The sequence below is a fragment of the Pterocles gutturalis genome, unplaced genomic scaffold (genome assembly GCF_000699245.1).
Source record: "Pterocles gutturalis isolate BGI_N339 unplaced genomic scaffold, ASM69924v1 scaffold13687, whole genome shotgun sequence".
Classification (NCBI taxonomy): Eukaryota; Metazoa; Chordata; class Aves; order Pterocliformes; family Pteroclidae; genus Pterocles; species Pterocles gutturalis.
Window position 1 is genome coordinate 2,808 of NW_010110439.1, and position 24,930 is coordinate 27,737.

The window sequence follows — 24,930 nt, forward strand, 5'->3', positions numbered from 1 at the left end:
CTCTAGAATTTTACAGATGATACGCCATGATGTTTATCTTCAAAATCCAGGCTCAAAAATGTTTAAAACATTGCAAAGAGTGGATAATAAAAGTTCCCATAAAAAATATCCTGCACATCAATCTGCAATGCTGTTTTATCATTAGCCCCATGTTTCCATTTAACTGTTATGACTAATGTCTTATTTACAAGTATCTACTTTAAGCAGGCTAGTTTAATGAACCTCTCTTCTCATCTCTTCACTGCAGCATCATGAACTTTCCATAGAAGAGTTACATTTCTTGACATGATTGACAACATCTTTGTTTGTAGATGTCTACCAAGCATAACTTTAGTTGCTTTATAAATGTACAGTAGTGAGTGGTATCCTTGCATTCGCCTTCTGAAAAATATATTTAAACATTAAAAGGCTTTACAATGGACAAAAGATAAATAGTAGAATTTATAATTGTAATTGTAAACAACTGGTGGATTCGTGGTAGCTTTGTAGTTATTTTAATTTGCATTTCTGGCAACAGGGGATTCAATGCTAAACTAGGTCACAAATAAGAGGTGTGATCTCACTGCATTCACCTACCTATTTCCTGTTTCAGAAAACTACCCCATCTTTCAGGAATTAACAGCTTGCTCCAGAGACTTATGAGTCACAACTGGCACAGTCATGCAGGGAAGTTTGCACAAGACAACTTCCTAAATATCCTGCTTCTAAAAGGGCTTTTGAGGCTTTAACATCAAACTGACCTACTCATAGAGAAAAATAACCCCAGGATTATGAAGTACTCCTTGGAGAGGATAGTTTTACCTTTGATGTACAATCAAATGCTTGTAGAATCATTAGTGTACAACTGAGAGTCACTTTCTAATATAATTGCTACAAACTATTACTATGCTCATATATAAATAAACATTTACATACTGCCACAGGATGTGACACTGCAGTGTTGCCAGGTCACTGGTCTCTTCCTCCATCCACAATACTGATCAGCCACAGGTTTGTTACTCTTTCTGTGTACACAGTACACTCGTCTTGACTGAAATCCACTCCCACAGTCCACACTGCAAGGCCTCCAAGGGCCTGTCCGCCAGTAGACATCACATGCCTCTGAAGAACAGTTTATTCTGACAGGAGACCTGTGGAAGAAAAAAAATGGCAGTTAAATGTTTATTTTGTGCTAAACCTTTCTTCAGAGAACGATAGAATCGATGTTGGAAGGGACTTCTGGAGACTGATTAGTCCACACCCCCTGCACAGTAAACTAGACCAGGTTGCTCAAGACCATCCCTGTTTGTGTTTTGAATATCTCCAAGGATGGAGAGTCCACAACCTCTCTGGGTAATCTGTTCCAGTGTTTGAGAATGCTCACAGTAAAAAAAAAAAAAGTTTGTTCCCTAAATATTTAAGTTGAATTTCCTGTACTTCATTTTGTGCTCATTCATCATGCCCCACTTGCGAGGAAACAAAAGACAAAGCCCTGTTTCTTTGAATCAGTTCCTTAATCAATCCTGGAATAGAAAAAAAGTTTTACCTTTAGGAAAACTTAACTAACCCCAAAATGTTGCATCCTGGATGCTGCAAGTGCTTTGTGCATAACCTGTCTCCTGAACATGAGTAATGTTTCTGTGCTGAAACTGAACTTCCTCAAAAATTCGAAGCTGCCAAAGTGAAATCCTGGCTTTTGGCAGTAAATGGAAGTTTCACCGGGTACTTCAGTGGAGTCAGAATTTCATTGTGTGTGCAGCAAAAATGCTTTAAAATACAATTCAGAAGCACTTCTGTATCAAGAAATATAAAGAAACACCATAACAATTCCCACATATGTACTTGTTACCCGTTTGTTCCTTACTCTTCATTGCCCTACCTACACATTTGGCCTGGAACAAAATTTAGTGCCCCCAGAACCTCACACTCAGTTTTAATTTCTCTTTAATTCAGCCTTTTTGAGATTACGGTGTTTTACAAAGAGTGCCATCCATGTGCTATAGCACAGTCCCAAGCAAATCTGCTGATTAAGATTCTGTGGAGGTGTATAGCCTGTACTTTTTGTATTGAAATGAGTTGTTTAAAGACAGTAAAACAAATTAACAGAGTTTGTACAAAGAATGTGCACCTTGAAGTAAAAAGTCACACCTGCTGAATTCAGTTTTTACAACAGTACACACTAAGAGGCAGAATGAGATCTGTTTATGCAGAGAAGTAAACCTTATTTCAGTAATCACAAACTAGTAAACCAATTTACATGGTCCACAAAATAAAGCCCAGGAACACTCTTATTTTATAAAATTTTGGCAGCAGTAGACTAGAATAAAAAGTAATATCAGAAGAGATCTAGTTCAGCAGTAATTTAAAAAAAATTATGGCAGATCACTCCAATTTCTACTTTATTTTTGGGAATCAAGATTCTCTCTATATCTAGTTTTGGCATTAGCACAGTGGAGGACACCGATCAAATCCATTACCCTCCTTGTGTTCCTGAACTCACCCAGCGTGTGCAAAGGGAGGACTGCCAGTACCTCCTTTCCTTGTGTTTGATACACAAGGATTTGCAAATTTATACTGCACTGAAAATCGTGTATCTTTAATTTGATAATCTAAAAAAAAAAAAAAAAAAAAATCTAACTTGTTCTGCTTCAAACTGTATACCTCTTTCTTTCATCACAAGAAGAGTTTGGCACCAAAGACCCATTACGAAGTTGACATATGAAGTGATGATGCTGTAAACCTACAGGGCGGCCTAAACAGCGACCAGAGCACTAAAACATGAGAGAAAAGGGTGGGGGGAAAGAAAAAGAAACAACCAAGTTAATAACAACAGAATTGCCCTCCTAGGCAGTTACCCAGTTACACAACCCACTGATAATTCTTGATCTGTATTTCTGCTTCTTCAACCCTGTCACACCTCAGTTCAGATAAGGTCTAGATATTCTGGATTCTGTGTGTGTAATTTTGCCAAGATACTGACTCTCCTACCTATTTGTAAAGTTAAATCCATTGTCTGTGCTCTCATCATGTCACATCTCTAGTGCTCTAGAGCTACAATGATCTTTCTGTAGCTCTGAAAATCACAAACTTGCCGTGCTAATACCTGTATCAGAAATGTAGCAACAGTAATTTTTTTAATTCATTACTTTGCTCATTGAATAGTGAATATTGTGTTAATTAAAAATCACATCAAAATGAACAAAAGTTTACTGCACAAATTAAGTAACATAAACATAGAAAACCTAAGAAAACAGAGTTCTGTCTATTAAATATTGTGGCAACTGCTGCTGAAGCACGTTAATGTATCTTTCTTTGGGGACTTTGCAAGTACAGCTATGCAAACTGTATTCTTGTAAGACTGTGAAAAAAGCAATTTACTAGCTTAAAAAATGGAATGCATAGTAACGGATTAGCTCATAACATAAACTGAAACTAATACTCAGGTTTCAGATCACGTCTTCAACAAATAAAAGTAGCTCAGACACCATAAAATGAAAAAAACCTAGGATTTGTAATTCACTGGTCTGAAATACAATTACAACTAGTGCCACATAGCTCTTCCATTGTGCAGGAGAATAGATGTTCAGCCAATGGTATGATGACAGTGATACACTTTTAAAACACAGTACTCTGTAACTCACCTGTCCTTTTGTCCGTATTGTCCCCACTGTACACAAATGACCCAAGCAGGGTTTCCTTCCCGCAGGACGATCGCTGTGTACACAAGCATCTGGTAGCAGTGTCAGCACACTGCCATTGCCTTTTACTTGTTGACAAGTTATTTGTCGATAGCGAAAGCCATTGCCACAAGATGCAGAGCACTCAGACCACAGACTAGTTACCCACCTACAGGATGCAGAGACAGATTTATAACAACTGTGAAAACGTTGCAAATTTGCTGGTAGTTTGCAAATAAAAATCAAAAGAACCTGTCATTGCAAGTTTTACATGTGAGAAAAGGTAGAATCAGCTTTTTCAGTTGTTAAGCAAGACCTTAAAAATTTGGTTAAGCGATAACTTCTAAGATAACTGTGGCTCAATATACGCTAACAGAAGCTGCACTGCTTGGTACCCAAAAAGGTTGTATTAGGTAAACCCTATAGACCCCGCGGGATTTAACAGTTCTGAAGAAAGGACAGCATACTGTTCCATAGCTTATAAAATGAATGGTACTTATTTAGGTACTACTAAGGTGACAGGTGTCATAACTCATGCGAATTTATTACATCAAGATTTTGCTAGATAATGGCTCAAACAGGACATGTTATTTATTGATTAGAAGCTGCAAAGATTTAGTCTGCCTTGGCAGCTAGGAACAATACTGGGGAAGCAGCAGGTGGTAAGACAATTTATTTGACTTGATCTTTTCATAAATCTACACTAGAAACACAGAGCAGGACTTTATGTGCAGCACAACTGCAATAACAGGAAAAATATTCTATTCTCTTTAGAAATTATTTCATTTTCTTACAGCCAAACAGTTCATATCCATTCAAGGAAGATTAATCTTTTACAGTGTGGACTCCTGTCTTTTTCTCCCTTTTAAAGCTCAAGTACTTTTGCAAATATTTGGTGCAGCGCAAGCACAGCAAGTCAGCCAGGCCCAAATTTGACAAACACTTAAGGCACAAGTTAAGTACATGCTTAAACCCTTGTATTTGCTTAACTGTACTTCTATGCTGTGCTGGAGAGCAGTGATTAAACACATGCAAAACACTTTCAATAATAACAGCCCACAACACTGACCATACATCTAAAGCCTTTACAATTCTATGGATGAGAAGATCATGCAGAAATCAGCAAGTGAGGAAATGGAAAGGGAAGTCTGAGCATTTTGCACTTCCCTCCCAGGTCAGTAATCACAGGAAAGAGAGAGGCTGGAGGCACTAGGAACCAGACACAGGGCTATTTTCCAGGCATCTGGGATGTTCTTCCTATATAGGAACCATGGAATACTTCATAAAAGAAATTAATTTGTATTTTTGCATATGTGTATAATTCAAGGTAGAGTTAATTATGTTAGTAGACACACAATTCCCTTCCACTGATAAATACATAAAGCCAAATTAAAAGCAAAATTAACCTATGCATTTTAATAAGAGAGAATTTAGGTCCCAGTCTGTTTAGCCATATGAAATAACTGATTGGTTTTTGTGGTGAATACTCTGGGTCCAGCGACAATCAGGTTGTTAAGTCATGCACTGCAGTCCACTGAAAAGGCATGACCGTGCTCAGGGGAGCACCGGGTGTTCTAGTGTCCTCCTAACTGTCGTCTGCTCTGAATGGCTGGATTTTAAGAGGGAAACCTGCAACTGTGTGTTTCACACTACTAGTTCTATTTCAGTACTTTTCCACTGGCAAAAAGTTTGCTTGTTATGAGCTGGCTGGGGTTCAGACCTACAATTTAAGATGATCTGGTTTTTTGGCTGCTAATAATGAAATATAAACAAATTTATCCTGATGTTTATCTCTTGCTATGTTTTCTGTATTTAGAAGAGAATTTAGAAAGTACTGGCAAGATGCACTGCCACAATGTCAGTTAAGGTCTTAACACTTCTCTCTGAACATTTTCCAATGTGTGCATGACTTGTCATCCCTCACAGATTTTTACATTGCTAACACCAATCCTTTTAAGCAACCAAAAGTACTTGTTTTTGAGGGTGCCTGTGGGATTTCAAACCTAGAGCAATGCCTTGCTGAGCTAGAATGCTCAGTGCAACTCAGGAAGTCTAGAGGTAAGGTTTTGGCTTTTGGAATCAGATGTTGCGCTCTACTTGCCTGTGATATAAAGATTTTCTGCCCCATGATCACAAGGTACTTCAGCTGACCCAGCACAGGTCAGGGAAGCACATGCAAGCATCAGGACACCGTGGGGAGGGGCATTCGAGACAAACGAGGCATTCCACAGTGAACATCCTGCTCAGAGCTCTGCTGGCTTGGAAGGAGAGGAGGTGAACACAGATTCCGCTCACAAGTGACCTGGCTGCTCTAAACAGAGTTTTCTCTCAGGGCATTGGTACAGATTCCATAAAACCAGCACATGACAATGTCTCAGAGACCTCCAGCTTAGCTTTCAAGGTGTTAGTGTGGCAGCAGCAAGGCTTGCTGCAGCAGCATGGAGCCTTGCACAGGATTTCATTTATTCAGTTGAATCATACGTTCTCCTTCTTGCTTATGAGCCATTTTCACATGTCTTATACTTTAGATGTTCATGATGAACGCTTTTCAGATTCAGAGTATAAACACAGAAACCATTTCAGGAGGTTGTGAGCACATTTTAATATACGTAGAGTGCATGGAAATAGAGCAGAAAGGAGTTTACCTGGCAGGGCAGTCATCTGTGTTGCATGGCTGGTAAATAACCCCTGGTTTTTGCAGTTCTCTGCATAATGATTCATTTACTTGCTGTTTCTCTGCATTCACGCACTGCAGTTTTCTGGAGCGGGTTCCTGAATTCCCACAGCTAGCAGAGCAAGTACTCCACTCAGCATATTCCCATTTGTAATCTAAGAAATGCAATTGAAAGTGGCATGAGAGAGGCACTAGACATGATAACTGTGTCACATTTTAATTCATCTGGCAGCATTTTCTGTAAGCTAGATAGAAACCGCATTCTCTGTAGAAAAGCAAATATCTGAGCGTTGTGAAAGGGACCAATAAGCCAGAGTAGAACTTAGTCCTACTCAGCTTCTTGAGTTCAGCCTTTACATATAAGCGTGAAGTTCTCTAGAAGGCAAATGGGATCAGCATATGTGCACATGAAGGGCAGAACCTGGCTCACAGTAGGAACTGATGAACTCCTTTTAAAACTTTCATAACATTTTTATACAATGAGCATTAAAAAGAGGAAACTGTAAATCAGGCTCTCGAGGTTTCCTGCTGTTCTACAGTAAGTTTATCCTGAAGAAAACTCATCTTACTCCAGACACTCCACATAATTTCAGGATTTAAGAGAATCCTGTACTAAGCTATAGAGAAGTATTTAATGCATAAATAATTTGCCAACAAGGCATCTGTCAAGATGAAAAAGGAATTTGTTTTAAAGAGCATTTTATATTAAAAACCAATCACCTCTAACAATTACTACCTTTATATTTAGTCACAATTCCACACTTACCCCTTCCCCCACAATTTTTTTTGACGCTTGGTAAAAGATGAAGTACTATGCAATGTTGACAGATTTTTATGTGATCACAGAAGGAGTCAGATTTTTCTGTAATAACCAAGGATAATTGATAGCTACCAGCTGTGTCCACAGGCTCACTCTTGCAGCACATAATGAATTCTTTAACTTATTGTTTTTCAATGTTTCCTTATTACTTCTGGGTTTCTTAAAATAATACAAAAGGGCCTTTTTCAAAGTAGAAATAGTTAAATTTACTGACTGCAACTATGATGGAGAGACTGTATTGTTTGTTTAACTAGGATGATACTGCTCAGAAGTGCCCTCAATATGCCTACTGTGCAAAAACCACCAAAGGAGATTTTGCAGTCCTACAAATGCATGGGTATTTCAGTGATGAAACATTTACATAAGCAACAGAGTTAAAGCTCACGACTGGAAAATGGAATGTCCCCAAAATACTGACCTGCCTGACTGGAAAGGGTACCAGTCAACCAATAGGCAGCCCACCTAACGACTACAGATGGACAGTTTAGTACCTGGCCAGACCTGTTCAGACATTCTAACTTTAATTAAGACGGAGGCCTGGATATATTTTTTTATAAACTCTAGTAGAATGTTTCTGATTCGGTTAATTCATATTTTGGTTTACTTTTGATTTTAAAAATAAACTTTTTGATCATAGATCTATTTCAGTAAAATTTCTTTGTAAATGTAACTGACTCTGCAACCCCACGCACACCAGAGCCATTCTCACCCATAAAAGTAACCCACTGTCCGTCAACTGAGAATACACTTACACAGAGCATAGGGGATTTGCAAAATCTGTTTTACGGCTTGAGTCCTTTGCACATAAACAGTAAGCCAAATCATATTGATAGGATAATAAATAAAACACATACAAAAACTTTCAATTTCAACAGATACTTGTTATTAAACGTCATTTGCATTCCCTGGGTATTGAATGATTCAAAGTTTTTGTTGGGTTGTTTGTTTTTTTTTTTTTTAAACTGTCAAATGGAGCTTGGTGCTTTGCTGCCAGAGTCTTAGTAGGATCTAAGTTCCTAACTCTCTTTTTTTAAAGCCCTGTTATAATGTAATTAATTTGTAAACCACTTCAAATATTTACACAATTTATAAAATGTTTTCAGATACAGGCAATTGTCCTGCTGGTGCATATGTAAGATCCTTGTCAAATTCATCTGTAACCCTCAGTTACACATTTTATAAACTTCTAATAGAAATGTAGTTTTGTGCAAGCACATTACATTGGAGAACATTACCAAACATTTTTGAAAACATTGAGATTGACAAGTGTGCAGTGTGCCCTAGCACACTGATGTGTTTAAGGGTGACTGCAGTAAGATGGCTACCATATCACTGTAACAGTGCTGAAATGTGACAATTATATTAAAATATTTTTGATTATAATTAAGATATTGCCAAAGATGACCTCAAAGTCAGTTTTGTTTCAGTTTGGTGGACTATCATGGCAGTAATTTGTATGATTTGTTGAAGGGGAAGTTGAGAAAACCTGCCTGATTTAAAACCGTTTAAGCAGCAAGACACTGAATCAGGCAACATGTTCTCAGCTTCTTAGCTACACAGGTAAGAAATGAGAACCCCCACGTGATATCTGGATACACATTAATTCCCTGATCCAACTCTGAGTATAGACATTGTCTATTGACTTAAGTGGGACTATTCACATACGTGAAATTAAACATGTATTTATGAATTACTTTCTATGTATAAAAAAGCAGGTTAGTTTTCAGGAAAGTCTTCACAGAATGAAAGAATATATTTTAAAATTTAAGAATTTGTCATATAATTTTCAACAAACCTTCCTTCTTGACATTTACCCAGACTGACATTGGTTTTGCACTAGCTGAAGTCCAACATTGGAATTGTCCAGCAAATTGACCAGAGTTGGTGTTCACCTCTAGGATACGACCCCCAACCAGGGTTCGGTATTCCAAGGTTTTAACTTCTTCGATTGGACTATCTCCAAAAAGCCAGTGAACTGTAGTTCTGTAGCTGGGCAGCACCGGGCAACCTAAAAATCAACAGCATTTTAGCAGGTGTTTCCAAACACATTGAAATATTTGTGAATACATGTGTATGATTGTGTAATTCTATGTAAAAGACCTTACCAGCCTCAATAAAAACAAGAGTACACATATATTCACTGAAGTCCAAGATATGGCCCAAAATCCTGGCTGCCCCTTGAGGGTTATCAGCTGTGTAAGCTAATGTATACTTACCATAATTCTTTATATTTTCCCTTTCAGTAAGTTCTTATAAACCTAACTTCTATACGAACAAAGTGAGTGGGGGGAACAATTACTTAAATGCAATTAAGATTTCATCTCAGACTCTACAATATGCAAATAGGTTTGTACTGAAAGAGTTTCTCCCTGTTTTGGAAAGGAGTCATGAACACATTAAATGAAATTGCTGCATTTTCACTCCACAGGCACAAACAGGGATGGAAACAGAAGTATTCATTTAGACAGAAAAAAACAGTTCTAGACCCCAGCTGAATCTCTTCCCATTGTTTCCAAGTGAAGGTCGAAGAAATTACACAACTTCAGTCTCCTGGTGAGTCACCTAGACAAGGCCTAAGGGGCTGCCATTTTAAAACATTTTTTGAAAAGCTGAATCAAAAAAGAATTGTTTCTCTTACTCTGAGGCTCCCTCCCTGATAACAGAAAGCCAAGGTATGGTTAGGAAATCTGGAATATTCTTAGGAATCACAGTCACTTTCTCCCTGGGGCCCTCCCAATAAATAATAATGTGATTTAAATGACAAAGCAGAAAAGACAACATACCTATTCTTAGTGGATCTCCAGGTACCACACTGACATTTGTACCCATCCCGGATGCCATTAGAACACGCTTTCTTCTGCTTCCCTTTGATAACAGAGTGTTATTCTCTATATATCTTTGTTCTGTAACACAATACATAAAATCTCTTCTTAGCAAGAATTAAATCAAGATGCTAAAAAAAACCACTGTATCAAAATATCCAAGATGTTAGATATGAAGCAGGAGGATAATAGCGCTTTGGAATTCTTTAGGATCAACCTCATTTATGCAGTTAAATTGTCCATCTAACAAATATACTTCGGATACGTAAACAGGGAAACATGGAAATTATTTATAGCGTTCATGCAAGTTTCTAAATTAATCGAATTTATTGAATTTTATTTATTAGAAAAATAAGCCTGTAACACAGTGTAAGAACAAGATTTACAGGATGTATGATGTATTTCCCGTTTCTCATGAATATGTTATTTATTATTTCATTATCAGTCATTCACATACAGAAATTCTAAGAAAAATCATTCTCTCAATGGAATCAGGCCAATTCCTCTGTTCCATTAGATGGAATTATGACAAAGTGCTACAACAGAAACAAAGAAGAAAATCTCTTAAAATGCTTAAAGATAGGCATAGAGATAGCATAATGGATGCAGAATCATACACCTATCACTATAGCAACTCCTCTTTTTTATCATATGCCAGACAGAATAACTGCCAAAAACATGGTCAATCTGTCACTAACACACAGTTCTTGCCACTTAGTCAACATTTCTATTTTAATTAATGTGCATAATATCTATTCTCCTTCCAGAACAGTTTAAATCTTTTGTTATATTCTAACTTCCGTGGGTCGTTTTACACTGGTTCAGCATTTTTCCTTAGTGTGCCACGTCTGTACAAAGCCTTCTGCCTGTCTGTGTAAACCCTGGGACAAAAAAGTCTGCACAGAAGCACAGTGAGGCCGGTCCCGTGCTGGTACGGACAGGCAAAAGATTAGTTGCCTTGTCAGTCCTTAGGAACTTCTATTAGAAAGGTTGCACAGATTTTGCTCTGCTGCTCGACTGCCCCAGTAGCAAGGCCCAAAAGGCTGACATGATGTTGCTTTAGACAACATTGAGTCAGTGCAACCTCCAAGTTCTGACACCAGAAGTCCTCCCATTTCATTGCAGTTTTGCACAGCCAAAAAAAAAAATGCAGAATTTGGCCCTCTCCTATCCATTCCAGATTCATTTAAACTGATACCACGTGACCAGGAGTAGACACGAAACTCAGACTCTTGCGAGCAATCTTCCCAGTCACATCGTTATAATAATATTGCTCGCTGGAACATCTGAAGTTTTGATGTAGAGTCCAGGAAAACTGAAACCAAGAAGGGAGCCTTCAGTCTACACTCATCCTCACACAGAGACTCCTATTATGTCTTTGGTACGTCTTCCTTGGCCAACAGATCCAAACATCTACAACGTACCCTACACATGTGTCTAAGAAAGCAAGCTTTGTAGCAGGATTGGCCATGTGTAACTGCGTTGTACTTCCTACAGCAAAATGGTGAGAAAGTTAATCTCTAGAGCTGAATGATCCATTTATTGGAGCTATTTGCAAGGCATGGTTGTATTATACAGTATTACACTATTAATCTACTTACAATAGAGTCATTTAAATGGAGTTTTTCTTTACATTTTCTATCCTGAGAGTTAGCAGTTCATATTCAGAATTTTTTGTTTTCCATGTCCCTATGTTTTACTGGCCTCTATATTAAAAAAAAATATATATAAAACCCCAAAACAGCCTTTACTTTAATTTCACTGCATTTCCCTGCAGATTTTCTGAATAACTCAAACCTGCCCAATTTCCCTAGATAAAAGCACTGGGAATAATATAATATGACAGTGGAAATAGTTTTGTAATGTGTCTGCTGGTTTAAGGGCTGATACTTGTTTCCTGGAAGAAAGAAGATGGAACAACTTTTGAAGAAGTCACAAGTCAAACCATCTGTGCCTAGATCCACTATTACAGGAAACACAAAATAGAGAACAGATCCAGGGGGTCAGATGCAATCACAAACTCCAAGTTCACAATAAAGTGTTAAATACCCCCCAACTATTTTATTGGTTAAACTTCATAACAGAAGTGGCTCACTGTTTTTATCAGTAAGGAATCCACATTTAGCACATACCAGTTAAGCGGAGAACAGACACAGCTTCAGCTTTTCCAAGAGCGTTAGTTGCTTTGCAAGTGTATGTTCCTGCATCTTCATGGGAAACGTTACTCAGAAATAGAGAGCCATTCAAAACCAAGGAAGAATTGATTTGCAGAATGTCCTTCTTCTTAAACCATGACACATTTGGTTGGGGAACCCCTTTAAAATGCAAATAATTAGAACATTTATTGTGAGAGATGAACCACAGGTCTTATATTGCTAATTGCTACCAGAACATCCAAGAATCGTAAGTTCCTTTCTCATTTCACAGATAGAGTAAACCAAAGTAACAACATTGCAGTAAAACGAGTACTTTTTCCATTCACAACACGACTCTCAGTTGTGAGACCTATTAACAATTCAGCATCCCCCTGACATTAAAGGTTAAGCACTGTAAGGCAACTTCACAGGACAGCTTTAAAAACTGCTACCAGTCCTACAAAAGCAATGTCCTTATGTGTCTCACTGCTGAAAGATGTGACACCATTAACCCCAACCAGGTTCAATTAACACAGATCCACATTGCATCTTTTCATTCAACCTGCATCCCAGAATATATGAAAGAATGAATATTCAATTTCTAATTAGAAATAAAGAAATGGAGGCAAAATATTTCTCTTGAAAAGAAAAAAGGAGATACTTATCAATTAGCTTAGAAAATTCACGTGGCTAATTTCTGCCAAAAAACTCCTGACTACTTCTCTGAGTAGCAGATGTCATGTATACAACTTGTAATAATGCAGTGTAAAGGAAAGGGAACAGAAAGAGGCGTTAACAACTAAACGAGGGGCTCTGTTGTTAAGCAATCTCATTTACCATGTTACACAAAGCTAAAGGTCTATCATCATTCCTACGGTAAAACTACTGAGAAACTCAGCACTTGCAGATAACTTGTCATTCTGAATTTTAATCAGTGAATGACTTTGGACATTTATTTTTAATTAGATAGCTTTCTCACTGGCACAGTTCCACCTCTGCAGGAGAACTCCCACTGTTGTTTTATTTTCCTCAAACATTTGCCTCTAAAACGATATTTTGCAAGTTGGCAAATCAGACACTTCATTGCTTGTGCTCTAGTCGAGCTGCTGCAGCAGAAGTGCTCTTTTGAAGCTCCAAAATCCCAGGTAAATCCCTGGGTAAGCCTGACATACGTGACACAGGGACACACCGCAGAGGCACACAAAGGCACGGTGCACGAGGCAACTCAGAGCAGCTAAACTGTCTTTCACCTGAACTCTGTTTTCTCTAAATTCGTTGATCAGTGCTCACTGAAGTCTACCGAAAGGAGTTCTGCTACAGAAGCTGACCTGAATGTGGGACATTTGGAAGTTTCGGCCATATTGTACACTACTTCAGTCTCCTCTCTTCACAGATCATTGTGCAGTATTACTTTACAGATGATGTCTTCATGATGTGGAATAGCCGTTAGGAACAACTTTAACATTTCAATCACTGGCTTAGCACTTTCAATGCACACCTCAAGTTTTTCCTTTACTGTAATAGGAACCAGACACATTTTTTGGAACCTGCTGTTTCACCGAAGGAAAAAGCTCCCCCCCACCATTTTGTCTAGAAAGACAGTGGAGAGAAACTCTTCTGCATAACCACAGATTTTATTCTAGACAATTTAGCAGCTGTTCAGTGTTTTAAACTCATGAGATTGTGTTTTACTGACTAAAACTGCAAAAAATAAAGCACAGATCTGCAGAATGCACAAGGGTCCAAAAAACCAGGCTTTTTTTCAAGTTTCCAGAAGCAGCTTTATGCCACTTTGAAAAATTCTTTTGGAACTAGGATGAGGTCTTGTTTTAAGGGTCTTTTTTCCATTTTACCCCAGCTTTCTGGCTAAAGTGTATCGTTCTCAGACATATTTTTCCTTTACAGTGTACTTTCCATGGCTGTTCAGACATACATACTTACTATACAGATGGGCTGAGGAGGTGTTGTGAGGATGCTGAGCTGTTTTAATCTAAGGCCTAGAGGTTTGCAACCAGACTACCCTCACTGGCACCAAAATCCTGCAGACCAACCAGAGCCAAAAATAAGCCAGAAGCAGCACAACTGAGATGGGACTGAAGTAAAAAGATTTAAGATGAAATTCCACAAAGCACAAAAACACAGAAATGTTTGGAAAGGTTTAAATCTAAGCTTTTAACCTGATCCTCTATCAAACTCAGCCCAATATCACCCCATGACACAGTCTTCCCTCTGCTCTCACCACAGCATTCAGACATGTACCTCATTCCTGGGATTTACTTTAAGTAGAATATTTCTTTCTTCCAAACTCGGTTTATATCCTAGAGTTTATCCCAGAAAAATTGCCATGTCTCTACTCTTCTACCTGTGTCTCATTCAGAGACACGTAGAGTCTTTTAAAACCTGGACTGGAGTCCAGTTTGCAAAATAAATCTGCAGAATGGCTTTGCCTCTCATTTTAAGTTCAGAATTTGGTATCTGTCTCACACCTTAAACTCAATTTAAGTTATAGCAAATGATTCCTCTTTCTTTCTCCAAAGAGCTGTATACATTTCTCTTTAGGGGAAACAAGCAAGTAATACCACACACACACAAGTAAATCAGACCATTTCTCAAGTGAATAATGTGGATACACAAACATAAATTCTAGGTCTAAGGAGCAGGAGTGTGGAGAGAGCCCTGCATGGCAGTCCAGCAACCAGTCCAGCTGAGAAGCACAATGAATCCATCCAAGCAATCTTAGGGGTGCTGTCACTTACAGATAAAGCAGGGAGGTAGGGGAGAATCCATGAAAAATTATCAGCTAAATACATAACAGAAAACCCCACTGGTATGCATTATAAGTGTTTATGGCACACTGTCGTTTTAAAGCAGAGTTAGTGTTACCTAGATACCTTCAGGGTGCATCCACGAACGTGAGCTGTTTGAGCTCAAAACAGTAGTGGGGATAATCACAACACTCCTGCACTGGATTTTACCCAGAACTACTGAGAAGTAAGATTTCGATCTAAGAGTTAATAATCTTTATGTGAACTGTACACTGAGTCCCACTGAGCTGGCCTCTTCCCAATCATTTTGAGGACCCTTCAAGTTTTTGCATTTTGTGGTTCCTTATTATGGTTCCAACCTTTGTATTATGTGGAAACCAATTCACCACCTGAGAGTGAACACGGGAAATATTGGACCATCTGCTTAAGAACAACTGGTCTTTGCAATCATGCTCCTTCTGTGTCCCTTTTCACAGGCTTTTGGTTAGGTTGCCATTGAGAGTATTAAGGAAAATCCTCTGCTTGAGCCCTGAGTTAAGGAGAAAAGGAAGTTGCCTTTCAGAGGAGAGTTCAGGGACGTACTCCAGGCTGGAGTACGGCACGAAGGGAGGAGAGGGGGCAGGACTGCACACTCTGCAGGCAGGACATCTAACCCTGCCTTTCAGGGGAACCCACAACTGGCAAGCACAAATGTGACATAAAGCTTTCAGAGTTGTGCATCCCGATAGATGCAGTAGAGAATCTGTCCAGAAAAAAAATTTATTGCGTGGTGCTCTCCCATCTGCTGATAGATACCCCACAAATGGATTAAAGAAATAAAGCAGGAGAAAAAGACATCCATTATAGTCCAGCTCCTTGGCATTCTTTGGTCAAGCAGCATGTGCATTTCAAGCTCTTCTGGACAGTTTCAGTTTATCTGTGTGTTCGTATTGCCAGTGAAAAATTCTTTTCTGCCATAACTCTCATCAGAGACACTAAGTTCTTGGGCGTACTGTCATTTCTGGAATTCCAATCAGGGGAAACTCTTACTGTAGGAAGATACTAAAACCCCCCTATTTTTAGGCATGCATCTAGCTTTTTAATAGTCTCTGTGCTTAACAGTGCTTTGCATAAAACTTCTCATCACACAGCACAACCCCAGCACGCAGTCACCATTTATACATTTTAGGTGAAAAAGCTTCCATCATGCAGATTCTCGATGTTTTTCCTTTAGAAATTAGAGTCCATATTTACTACTCCAGAGATAAGATTTTTCTTCCCTACTGGCACGCAGCACTGTACAGTCTCATCGATCAGCTCCTGTGAGAACGCAGGCACAGTGTACAACTCCCACATTCCTCATGACAAGACTCTTACAGTAGCACTGTGAAAAGTGCTGATTCTCCTACACAGAAACTGCAAGACAGAGTTTGAGCACACTCTGAAAATGCAAGAGAAGCTCTTTTTTTCAAGGCAAATAAAGGCAGATAGTTAAGGTCTAAAACCTATGCTTTATCCTTTAGTATTCATGTAAATATAACTTTAAAAGTTTTCAGTACTGTTTTATTATCCAAGGAGAAACTAAACTAAGCAAAAATAAGCCAAACCACAAGGTGTTGGGTTTTTTTTCTTCTTTTTTCTTAGAGGTGATGAACTGAATGGAGTTGAAATTATACTTGAGTTTTGGGAGATACTTGGAGGACTTCATGGAGGAGTTTGTCTTGTTCACAAGGTGGAATTTTACTGCAGATGCATAAAGGTTGGTTTACATGAGGACTTTAAGTGGATAAAAATAACATTCACAGTCTTCGAGAGCCTTTTCCGTTACTGAATTGCAGCAAGAAAACTAGTAACAGAGATGTTTAAAAGCTAATTACATTGAATTTTAAACATATTTCCTCCTCACTGCTATAATTTTCTGCCCACTGCTCTGAATCAAAGAAGTTTCTACTGTTGTCCTTTGTCATTTCTTGGGCAGTTCTAAAATGTGTCCTATGTTTCACCTTACTGTCCAAATTTAACGCATCTACATAAGTTTCTTCTATAGAATGGCTGCCTCCTGTATTCGTCAGAAGACACCAAATCATTCTGGGAATAATTTCCTAGAACTTCTCTTCAGGAAGAAAAGTAAATCTTCCAGCTTGTAATCCTGGAAGGAAGTCATTCCCTGTCTACATCCAAGAAAATATTACTTTAAAGCTGAAAAATTCCTGGTTTGATCCCCAGCCAGTACAAAAAGGGGAAGAGGTAAGAGATGGCCTGTAGCCACCTTTGTTTCCTTCATACCCCACCTCCACACAGATGCAGCTGAGGATGAGCCCAAAGGTATCGACTCACCCAAACTGCCAAAGGTTCAGAATCCCCAAGTGCAGTTTAGATCCCAGTGATTCAAATGGGAGATCCATCACTGACATCAGCTAGTAGCAGAATCAAACAATCATATCCTATGGCTCCAAGTCAGGAAAGCACTTAAGCATAGGATTAAATCCATTCTTATTAGGGAATGCAACAAAACACATGCTTAAAATTAAGAATAGCTGTAATTGTCCTTCATGAACAAAGATGCATTCCTGAACTTGGACCTTCTTAGTCTTAGAAAAACCTTAAAAATCAGAATCTTACTCTTGCAGTGGATTTAAAATCCTCTGATGTTAAAAATTTCTACTATAGACCTAAGTGGCTATAAAACTTTAAAATTAGTTTAATCTCTTTTTCTGACCTCAAACACAGGTTATTTTCCACTAGCACTGGAGCAGCTCTAAAATACTCAATGTTCCATGAAAAAAGTCATTTTCCACTGTGAGTAGCCCTGGGACAGCAAATGTTATGGAAAAAGAACTCCAGCTCCGGATGGGACTGTGAAACATGTGTTTAAAAAAAGAAAGAAAAAAAAAAAAAAAGGAATCCACACTATAGGGTGCCCTTAAAATATTCAGTGTTCAAAAACAAATTTCCTCCAACCTTGAAAGCCCTATGAAATATTACACACCATAAAAATCTTGGCCTACTAACTTGTTGCGCTAAAACATTGGATATGTCTTCAGAAATTTTTCCCCCAGCTATGTAGAATCTCAAAGTATTCTGTATTTCCCATTCAAGAGCAAGGCAGAACTGTGCTGGCACAAATCACATTTTGCTGCACTTTGCTAAAAGTTTACCTAACTTTAGGGGCTAAATTCACATGTCATCTTTCAGAGGAAATGATTCTGGGTCAGTAACACACACAATTAATGTCATCTGATTATTATTTATTCCACACTCACTAACACCCACAGTGGATTTAGCATAACTTACAGCGCAATTTCTTTGATTGATACATCTCCATATTCTCTCCAGCAGAAGTCGCGAACTGCCTTTTTATTCATCTGAATGATGCTTGAGCAATCAGCTTCTAGCGAACCCTGAAAAGTCTAAACCATGCTGCTACTGAAATTACCTGCATGAATCTTGCCAACTTCACCAGGAGTCACAGTCCTGCACAGGGAGCCAGCGTGAGACATTCTGGCACTTGTACGATCCTCCAACCTGCCCTCTGGTTACTGCCCCATTCTCTCGCAATCTTTCAAAGCTATTACCTGTGCCTCTTCCTACCAGCCATGCAACAGCCCCTCTTCCTAGGTGGTAGCAACATCTGGCAGGATTTAGATATGCTTACTGGCATCTGGTGACCTCCGTAGAGGGGTTCTTGAAGCGAGACCCTCTCCTATCCCCCCCTTGCTACAGCTCTGTCAGGCCCTGTTTAGTTCTCTGGCTGTCAGCTGAAAGAGAACTTGATCTTTTTTCCAGCTGCACAAGTTTAAGGCTAATATTTTTCAAAATCAGGCATTGAAAATAATGCAACTATATTTAGGCCACTAAATAAGGGGATCCGAGTTAGGTATGAACTCAGAAATTACTGCTAGATTGAACTCTGTAGCTGACCCCTAACACAGACTTGGTTGGTGTGCATTAGGGCAATTCCACCATTCAGCACTGTTATCACAGACTGTTTGTCCAACTGGTTAGTGGTTAGATTTTCACTTTACTGAACAGCCATGCTATATCAACTGAGGATCCAGCCATTTGTGCTCATAAAGTAGATTTGTACTCAGGGTCTTGGAAAATATAATTTTATCAGAAATTAAAGAACTACACAGGAATTGCCATTCTACGCCAGATCTGAAGTCCACCTAACCCAGCACTTTGTGTCCAATGATGGGCACCTGGGGATGTGTAGGCAAAGAGCACTAAAAATCAGGGCATTTACTGGATGACCGTTTCTCAATGTATCTTCCTAACTTCTGGAAAGAGAGGTAGCACTTGGACCATCATGCTTGTTTCCTCTAATATTGCTCTTCTCTCTACCTTTCCTAGCACTACTGTATCTCCTTTTCAAGATGAGGCTAGCATGTTACAAACAGGATTCACCACAGCTTTAAGCAATGGCCAATTTATATATTCTATTGTCCATTCCTCTGCCATTTGTTTTGATTTGCCTTTATGGCACCACCCAGGGAGTGTGCTGGTGTTCCCACGGAACTAACCAGCATGACTCCACAAATCTTTCTCTGAGTAGCAGTGATTTAGATACAGCCACGTGCACCTGTCCATATTTAAGGTTATTTGTTCTATATGTAGATTTATTCTGCAAATACCAATTCTGAACATCCTTTGCCCTCATTTAGCTATTAAACATTACTTGTGTGATTCTGCTGCAGCTCTTTGCAGAGAGTTTTAGATCTGATCAGCCTTTATAAACCTTGATTCTTCACAGCTTTGGTCAACTAACTGTTCAGGTTCTTTTTTAGAACTTTTATAAAAATGTCAACCATCACAAATCCCAGAAAAGAGTCTTGGGGCACCCTACTGGTAACCTCTCTCCACTGTAAAATTTGACCACTTGTTCCTTCCGATCATTTAAACAAATGAGCTAACCTCTTCTTCTTTTACACTATGAGAATTCATTAAACTTTGCCTAGGGAACTTCTTGACAGCTTTTTGCAAATTGAAGTAGGAAGTATCAAGGGAATACCCCCATGCTTGCTGAGCATTCCAAGAACTCTAATAGATTTTTGAAATGTTACCTTCCTCTAACACAATCCATCTTAACCCTTCTTGAATGAGGAATTTGAAGGAAATCCCTGCTCCAATAAGGAAAGCTGGGAAATGGAGAAACACACACCAAAAAAAAGCAACCTGTAAATCATTCCAGTTGATGTTTTCTTTCCCCCCCCATGAACTCTCTAGGTTATATCTACATTAGCAAGCACTGGAAGGCACCAGGAATGTGCTTTTAAAGAGACATAGCTGGTACTGAGGTCCCAAAACACATCTGATGTGTGTTCGGATGAGGGTTGCTTTGGACTACTTGGTCAATCTTGCCTGGACCCTTGGACTTACTGCCCATTAGTACTTGGAAAGGAACAGGCACAGTCCCCAGCCACACCTTTCGGTTTAGTCATATTCAAAGGGATTCAGTTTTCAGGTTCCCAGATCGTTGCAAGACACAAAGCAAAGCGCAATTAAGCTTTTGAAGTACATCTTTCAGTCCTTCCCACTTACACCCGATAAAAAAAACCCCCAACCTCTAATGTAGATGCACTTCTAGTGAAAAGAAGCAAGAGCAAAAAAATTTCCTTTTATTATACTAATTATAGTGTCATTCCTTTCTCATAAAATAAATCTGTACTTACCCCTTTACACCTTTGAAATCTATTATTAATATCTTTTAGAAGAACACACAAAAAACCTAAAAGAAATGAAGAGCTAGAATCCTATGTATTAAACTGCTGTTTTTCTTCACTGAGACGTCTTTTGAGGGGTTAAGCATAAAAGACAAAGAACAGCATCAAAGTTACATTTGGAATAGCGTGGGTAAATGAAGGAACAGATGGAAAATCAAATTCTTGATTTATCTGGACATGTTTCAAGTTCCAACACTGACAGCAAGTAGCTGGTCCATCTTTGTGAAACATATGTGCAAAAAGATGACCCCGATTACACAGGTTTCGTGTACTTCTCACTATTTTTTATCAATACGTTATTCTTACAGAGCCAAAATATATCCATAGGAACACAGAATTTGAATGAAGACGGAGTTTCTACTTTTAAAAGCCTCTGTGCCAAGATATTTCAGAGATGCAATACAAGGTATAACCAACCTCATGCAGTGTATTTCCCTTCTACCCTCTCACCAGCAGGTGGCAGACAAGGCACATTTATACATATTTTTATTTTTTTCCCCTATTTTACTTCAACTGAGAATTTTCAAGTTTTCACAATAAATGGAGTCTGACAGTTTTAGTTTATTTTAGTAATAAGCACAAGACGATCTTTCCTGCAAATACAATAAATGTTATCCAAGAGCAATTTGGAGCAATCAGTATTGATATTTATACTATGTGTGTTGACTGAAAAGCTCTCAGCTGTAAGCACGGAAAATGAACCTATTCAGAATGTTATGAATATCTTCTAGCATATGCTCGTGTGGGAGCTATAAAAGTGAGTTTATAATTACTGGAAAGATAGTTTTGTTATAAATTAAAAAGAGAAAAGAAATAAATAATATTAGCTTCAGCAGTTTAGTTAGCTCTTCTTAATCATTCCTTGATGTTTTTCTAGTTATTAGGATACACTGCTCCTTAGCATTTGAAAGGATTTTTTCAATCTGAATGTGATTTTTGGAGTGTGCAAGAAAGACTTTCAAAAAGACAAAAAGAACCAAACCAGTATCAATGAAAAAAAACAAACAAACAAACAAACAAAAAAAAACCCCAAACCTGCAGTCAGCTGTCTAGCACTGTACGTAACATTAAACTTCACATCCTTTCCGTCAAAACCATCAAACAAGAGCTGTCCTGTGTAACATGGCCTAATGAACCCAGAGCCCCTCAAGTGGAATATACTTATTTCTCTTCAGGCCTTGAATAATTAAAGAATGGATTGTACAGCCATTAGCCAGCCACTGTAGGAAGTTGGGGAGGTATCTTTTCTTACATTACCTCCTCCCTACCTTTCACAACTCACTTTGTCAGATTGCTGGGTAGGCTGCTCCTGCTTCCAGCTGATGTTCTGCTCCATGGCATGATACTCTCTCCTAAATGAACCATTAAGTTACCATTTTGCATATGTGCATAATTTTAATATGTGTTTCAGGAAGAAAATTCCTGAATAGACCTTACACTGGTAGATACAAAATGTAGGACTCAATAAGCAGATTTATTCACAGGGAAAGCTATGGTTTCAACAATATAAAAAAGCATTAAAAGTTATCCAGCCTACAGAAAAAAAACTCCCAGAAATCAATGCAGCCAAGAAATTTAAAAGTAATTTAAGAATTCTGCTAGTGGCATGGCACTAACGTTCTTCACACACAGATACCTTATTCATTAAATGGTTCTTCTTGTGGAGAACTATTTTGTGGGCTAGCAAGAGTCCAATGGATCAGGTGTATCTGCTTGACATGTCTGATGAGGAGCAAAGGATTCTTGCAGACTCACATTGGCTGTTTGTAGGAACAGAACTTTTAGAGCACACAGAAATACTAATATTTTTTCTGATTTAAACTCTTACTTGTCTGATAATTCACATGATGTTTTATCAGCATTCACAACAAAGTTCTCATCCTACCACACTGCAAAGGGACATACTTTTGGGTCCCCCCCCAACTAGACAAACCTATTAGTATAAAGAGCTATTGAGTTAAATTTTCTAAAGTCAGTGGTTTATTACTCTCATTAAGGAAAAGAGATCAGAAAAACTCTGCTTATAACATTGCGTAAGTTTTTCTGCTTCTAGGCTTAGTAACATTTTAAGACATGCAAGCTCTATTTTATTCACAAACAGTAATACTTACTTCCTTGGCAATGACAGGAAATAAAGCAATTAGATAAATCATTTTCTAAGTCAACACTGGTGTTGTAGCATAACTAAAGTTTGGCTCACGAATATACACAATTCTAAAGCATTTGGAAATCTGCAGTCCCATGTGAAAATATTAATTTATATTTAAATTGCTAACTGCTTACCCATCCTAAAAATATTAATATTAACAGTGTGACATTAACTCTCTGCTGAATTTGAGATGTAGGTCAGTTATGCACAGAGTTGCCAAACTACAGTTGGAAAATATTACTTCATCAAAGAATTAGCCTTGGTACAACAGCGAACAGCAGAGCCACATGTCCTATATATATGTCAGCCTGGCGCCTCTATTGTATGCAGAACTATTTGCACATACGTGTATTTCTGTCACTACTCTGGTTCAATATCAACACTCTTTCTGATATGTGCTCCCCCAGTAATACGAATGTGAACGGCACACTGACTTCTCTGAAGCCTCTCTTTGCAATGTTCATTGTTTCACACATCAACAAGGCACAAAAGGCTGACCTTTGCTTATTAAATATTTGAAAGAATATTGCTACTGTGAGTTAAATCTTTCAATTTAAACTTAACAGATAATAATGATGAGATTAAAAAGAAAATTCTACCTTTCCAACAAAGGACTAGAAAATAAAATGAATCAGTGAACTGCTTAATGCCTGTAGCTTCTGATTAACATTAGTGCTGCTCCACAGATGTTGAGCTAGAAAACATCTACGTGCTTTCATGGCTCGGCACTTTTCTTTGTTTCCTTACTGCAGCTGCAGACTGATGGCTCTAAAAGGTAAGTTTACTTCACTATCAGGTTTAAAGTTCTATTAAGCTATGGCTGGAGATTTCATTTTCGATTTTAACAATAGTCTAGACACATGTGCATCTCAAATAGGGATAAAAAAAAACTTCCCTGATGAGCAAGTCAGCTGGCCATGCTTGCTATTGCAGCAAGATAGTCATTCACTCAGGTGAGCTTTAAGCTCTGTAATGGAGCCTCAGACCACTTCATGGAAAGAAAAGTGCTTTTAAAGGAAAGACTGCTTGAACATATATGTATGTGTGTAAATTGAAGTGACAGTCAGAAAAGAAATAGTATAAAGATGTACGGTAAACTTTGGAATTCAACATTACAGGGAACTTCAGCACAGTTCTTGCTTACCTTTCACTGGACATTGAACCCTGATATTTGCTCCAATTCTTGCCACGATTGTACCTCCAACAACTGCCGAGAGATTTCTGGCTTCCAGATTTGTAACATTTAACACAGAGGACAAGATGACAGGAACCTCTTTGAAATTAAAGAAATAATCAGTTTTAAAAGCTTTATTTTACTTTTAAATATAAATCCTGTACTTAAATTCATCACATTTGGAACAGAATTCGGTCTGTAAAGAAGCAGCCAGAACATACAGGTGGGATAGATACAAGCAGAGTCAGTTCACACCTGCTGTGGTTTTAGAGCAACAAGGCCACCTCATTGCTACCTATTAAATTGTGCACAATTTCATCAACTGAGGCCATCTCACAGTGGAGTGGGGATGAGTGTTTATATTAAAAAAAAATACATGCCTGATTCTTTGGGTGCTACAGTCTTACCTGCATGCAATAGCAAAGATGTTTCCATATCAAAACCAAAGTCATTAGCAACCAGGCATCCATATGTACCAAGTTCCTTTTGAGTAGGATTCCGAATTTGCACTTTTCCAATGGCATCTAGGATCACCCTGCAGAGTCACAGAATCACAGAACGTTAGAGATTGGGAGGGACCTCGAAAGATCATCTAGTCCAATCCCCCTGCCGGAGCAGGACACCTAGATCAGATCACACAGGAACGCATCCAGGCGGGCTTTGAATGTCTCCAGAGAAGGAGACTCCACAACCTCTCTGGGCAGCCTGTTCCAGACAACAAGAGACAGGGGTTACTACCCTGGAGCAAACCCAGCTGAATCTTCTTGCAAGAGTCACAGATCCAGCAGCAAAACTCCTTTCTAGCAGTTTACCATCCTAGACCAGCGCATGCAGTAAGAGTTCTGCCTCCTCTCTGGCGACAAAAGGGGAGCGCTAAGCGATACAGGCATGTAAGAGTCTTCAGCCCTTTGGAGGACAGCGAGTTTGCTACTACAAACCAGAATCCCTGAGGAACAACAGCATGAATAAATCAGACTACCACAATTAAAAGTATTAGGCTTGGCAAGAAATCCATCTCTCCAGAGCAATCTTG

General features: G+C 38.6%; 1 protein-coding gene across 1 annotated transcript in view; it reads right to left on the bottom strand.

The window, feature by feature from the left end:
• Window positions 1–271: 271 nt before the first annotated feature.
• ADAMTSL3 (ADAMTS-like 3) overlaps window positions 272–24,930 on the bottom strand; it is a gene marked incomplete at its 5' end in the record, with an annotated part of 100,098 nt that continues 75,439 nt past the window's right edge. The window contains 10 exons of the mRNA XM_010073380.1: window positions 272–381; window positions 916–1,130; window positions 2,641–2,750; window positions 3,621–3,825; window positions 6,302–6,485; window positions 8,946–9,158; window positions 9,934–10,053; window positions 12,105–12,287; window positions 23,868–23,996; window positions 24,305–24,432. Of these exons, the coding sequence (XP_010071682.1) occupies window positions 272–381; window positions 916–1,130; window positions 2,641–2,750; window positions 3,621–3,825; window positions 6,302–6,485; window positions 8,946–9,158; window positions 9,934–10,053; window positions 12,105–12,287; window positions 23,868–23,996; window positions 24,305–24,432 (1,597 nt within the window). The remainder of the gene's footprint in view (window positions 382–915; window positions 1,131–2,640; window positions 2,751–3,620; window positions 3,826–6,301; window positions 6,486–8,945; window positions 9,159–9,933; window positions 10,054–12,104; window positions 12,288–23,867; window positions 23,997–24,304; window positions 24,433–24,930) is intronic.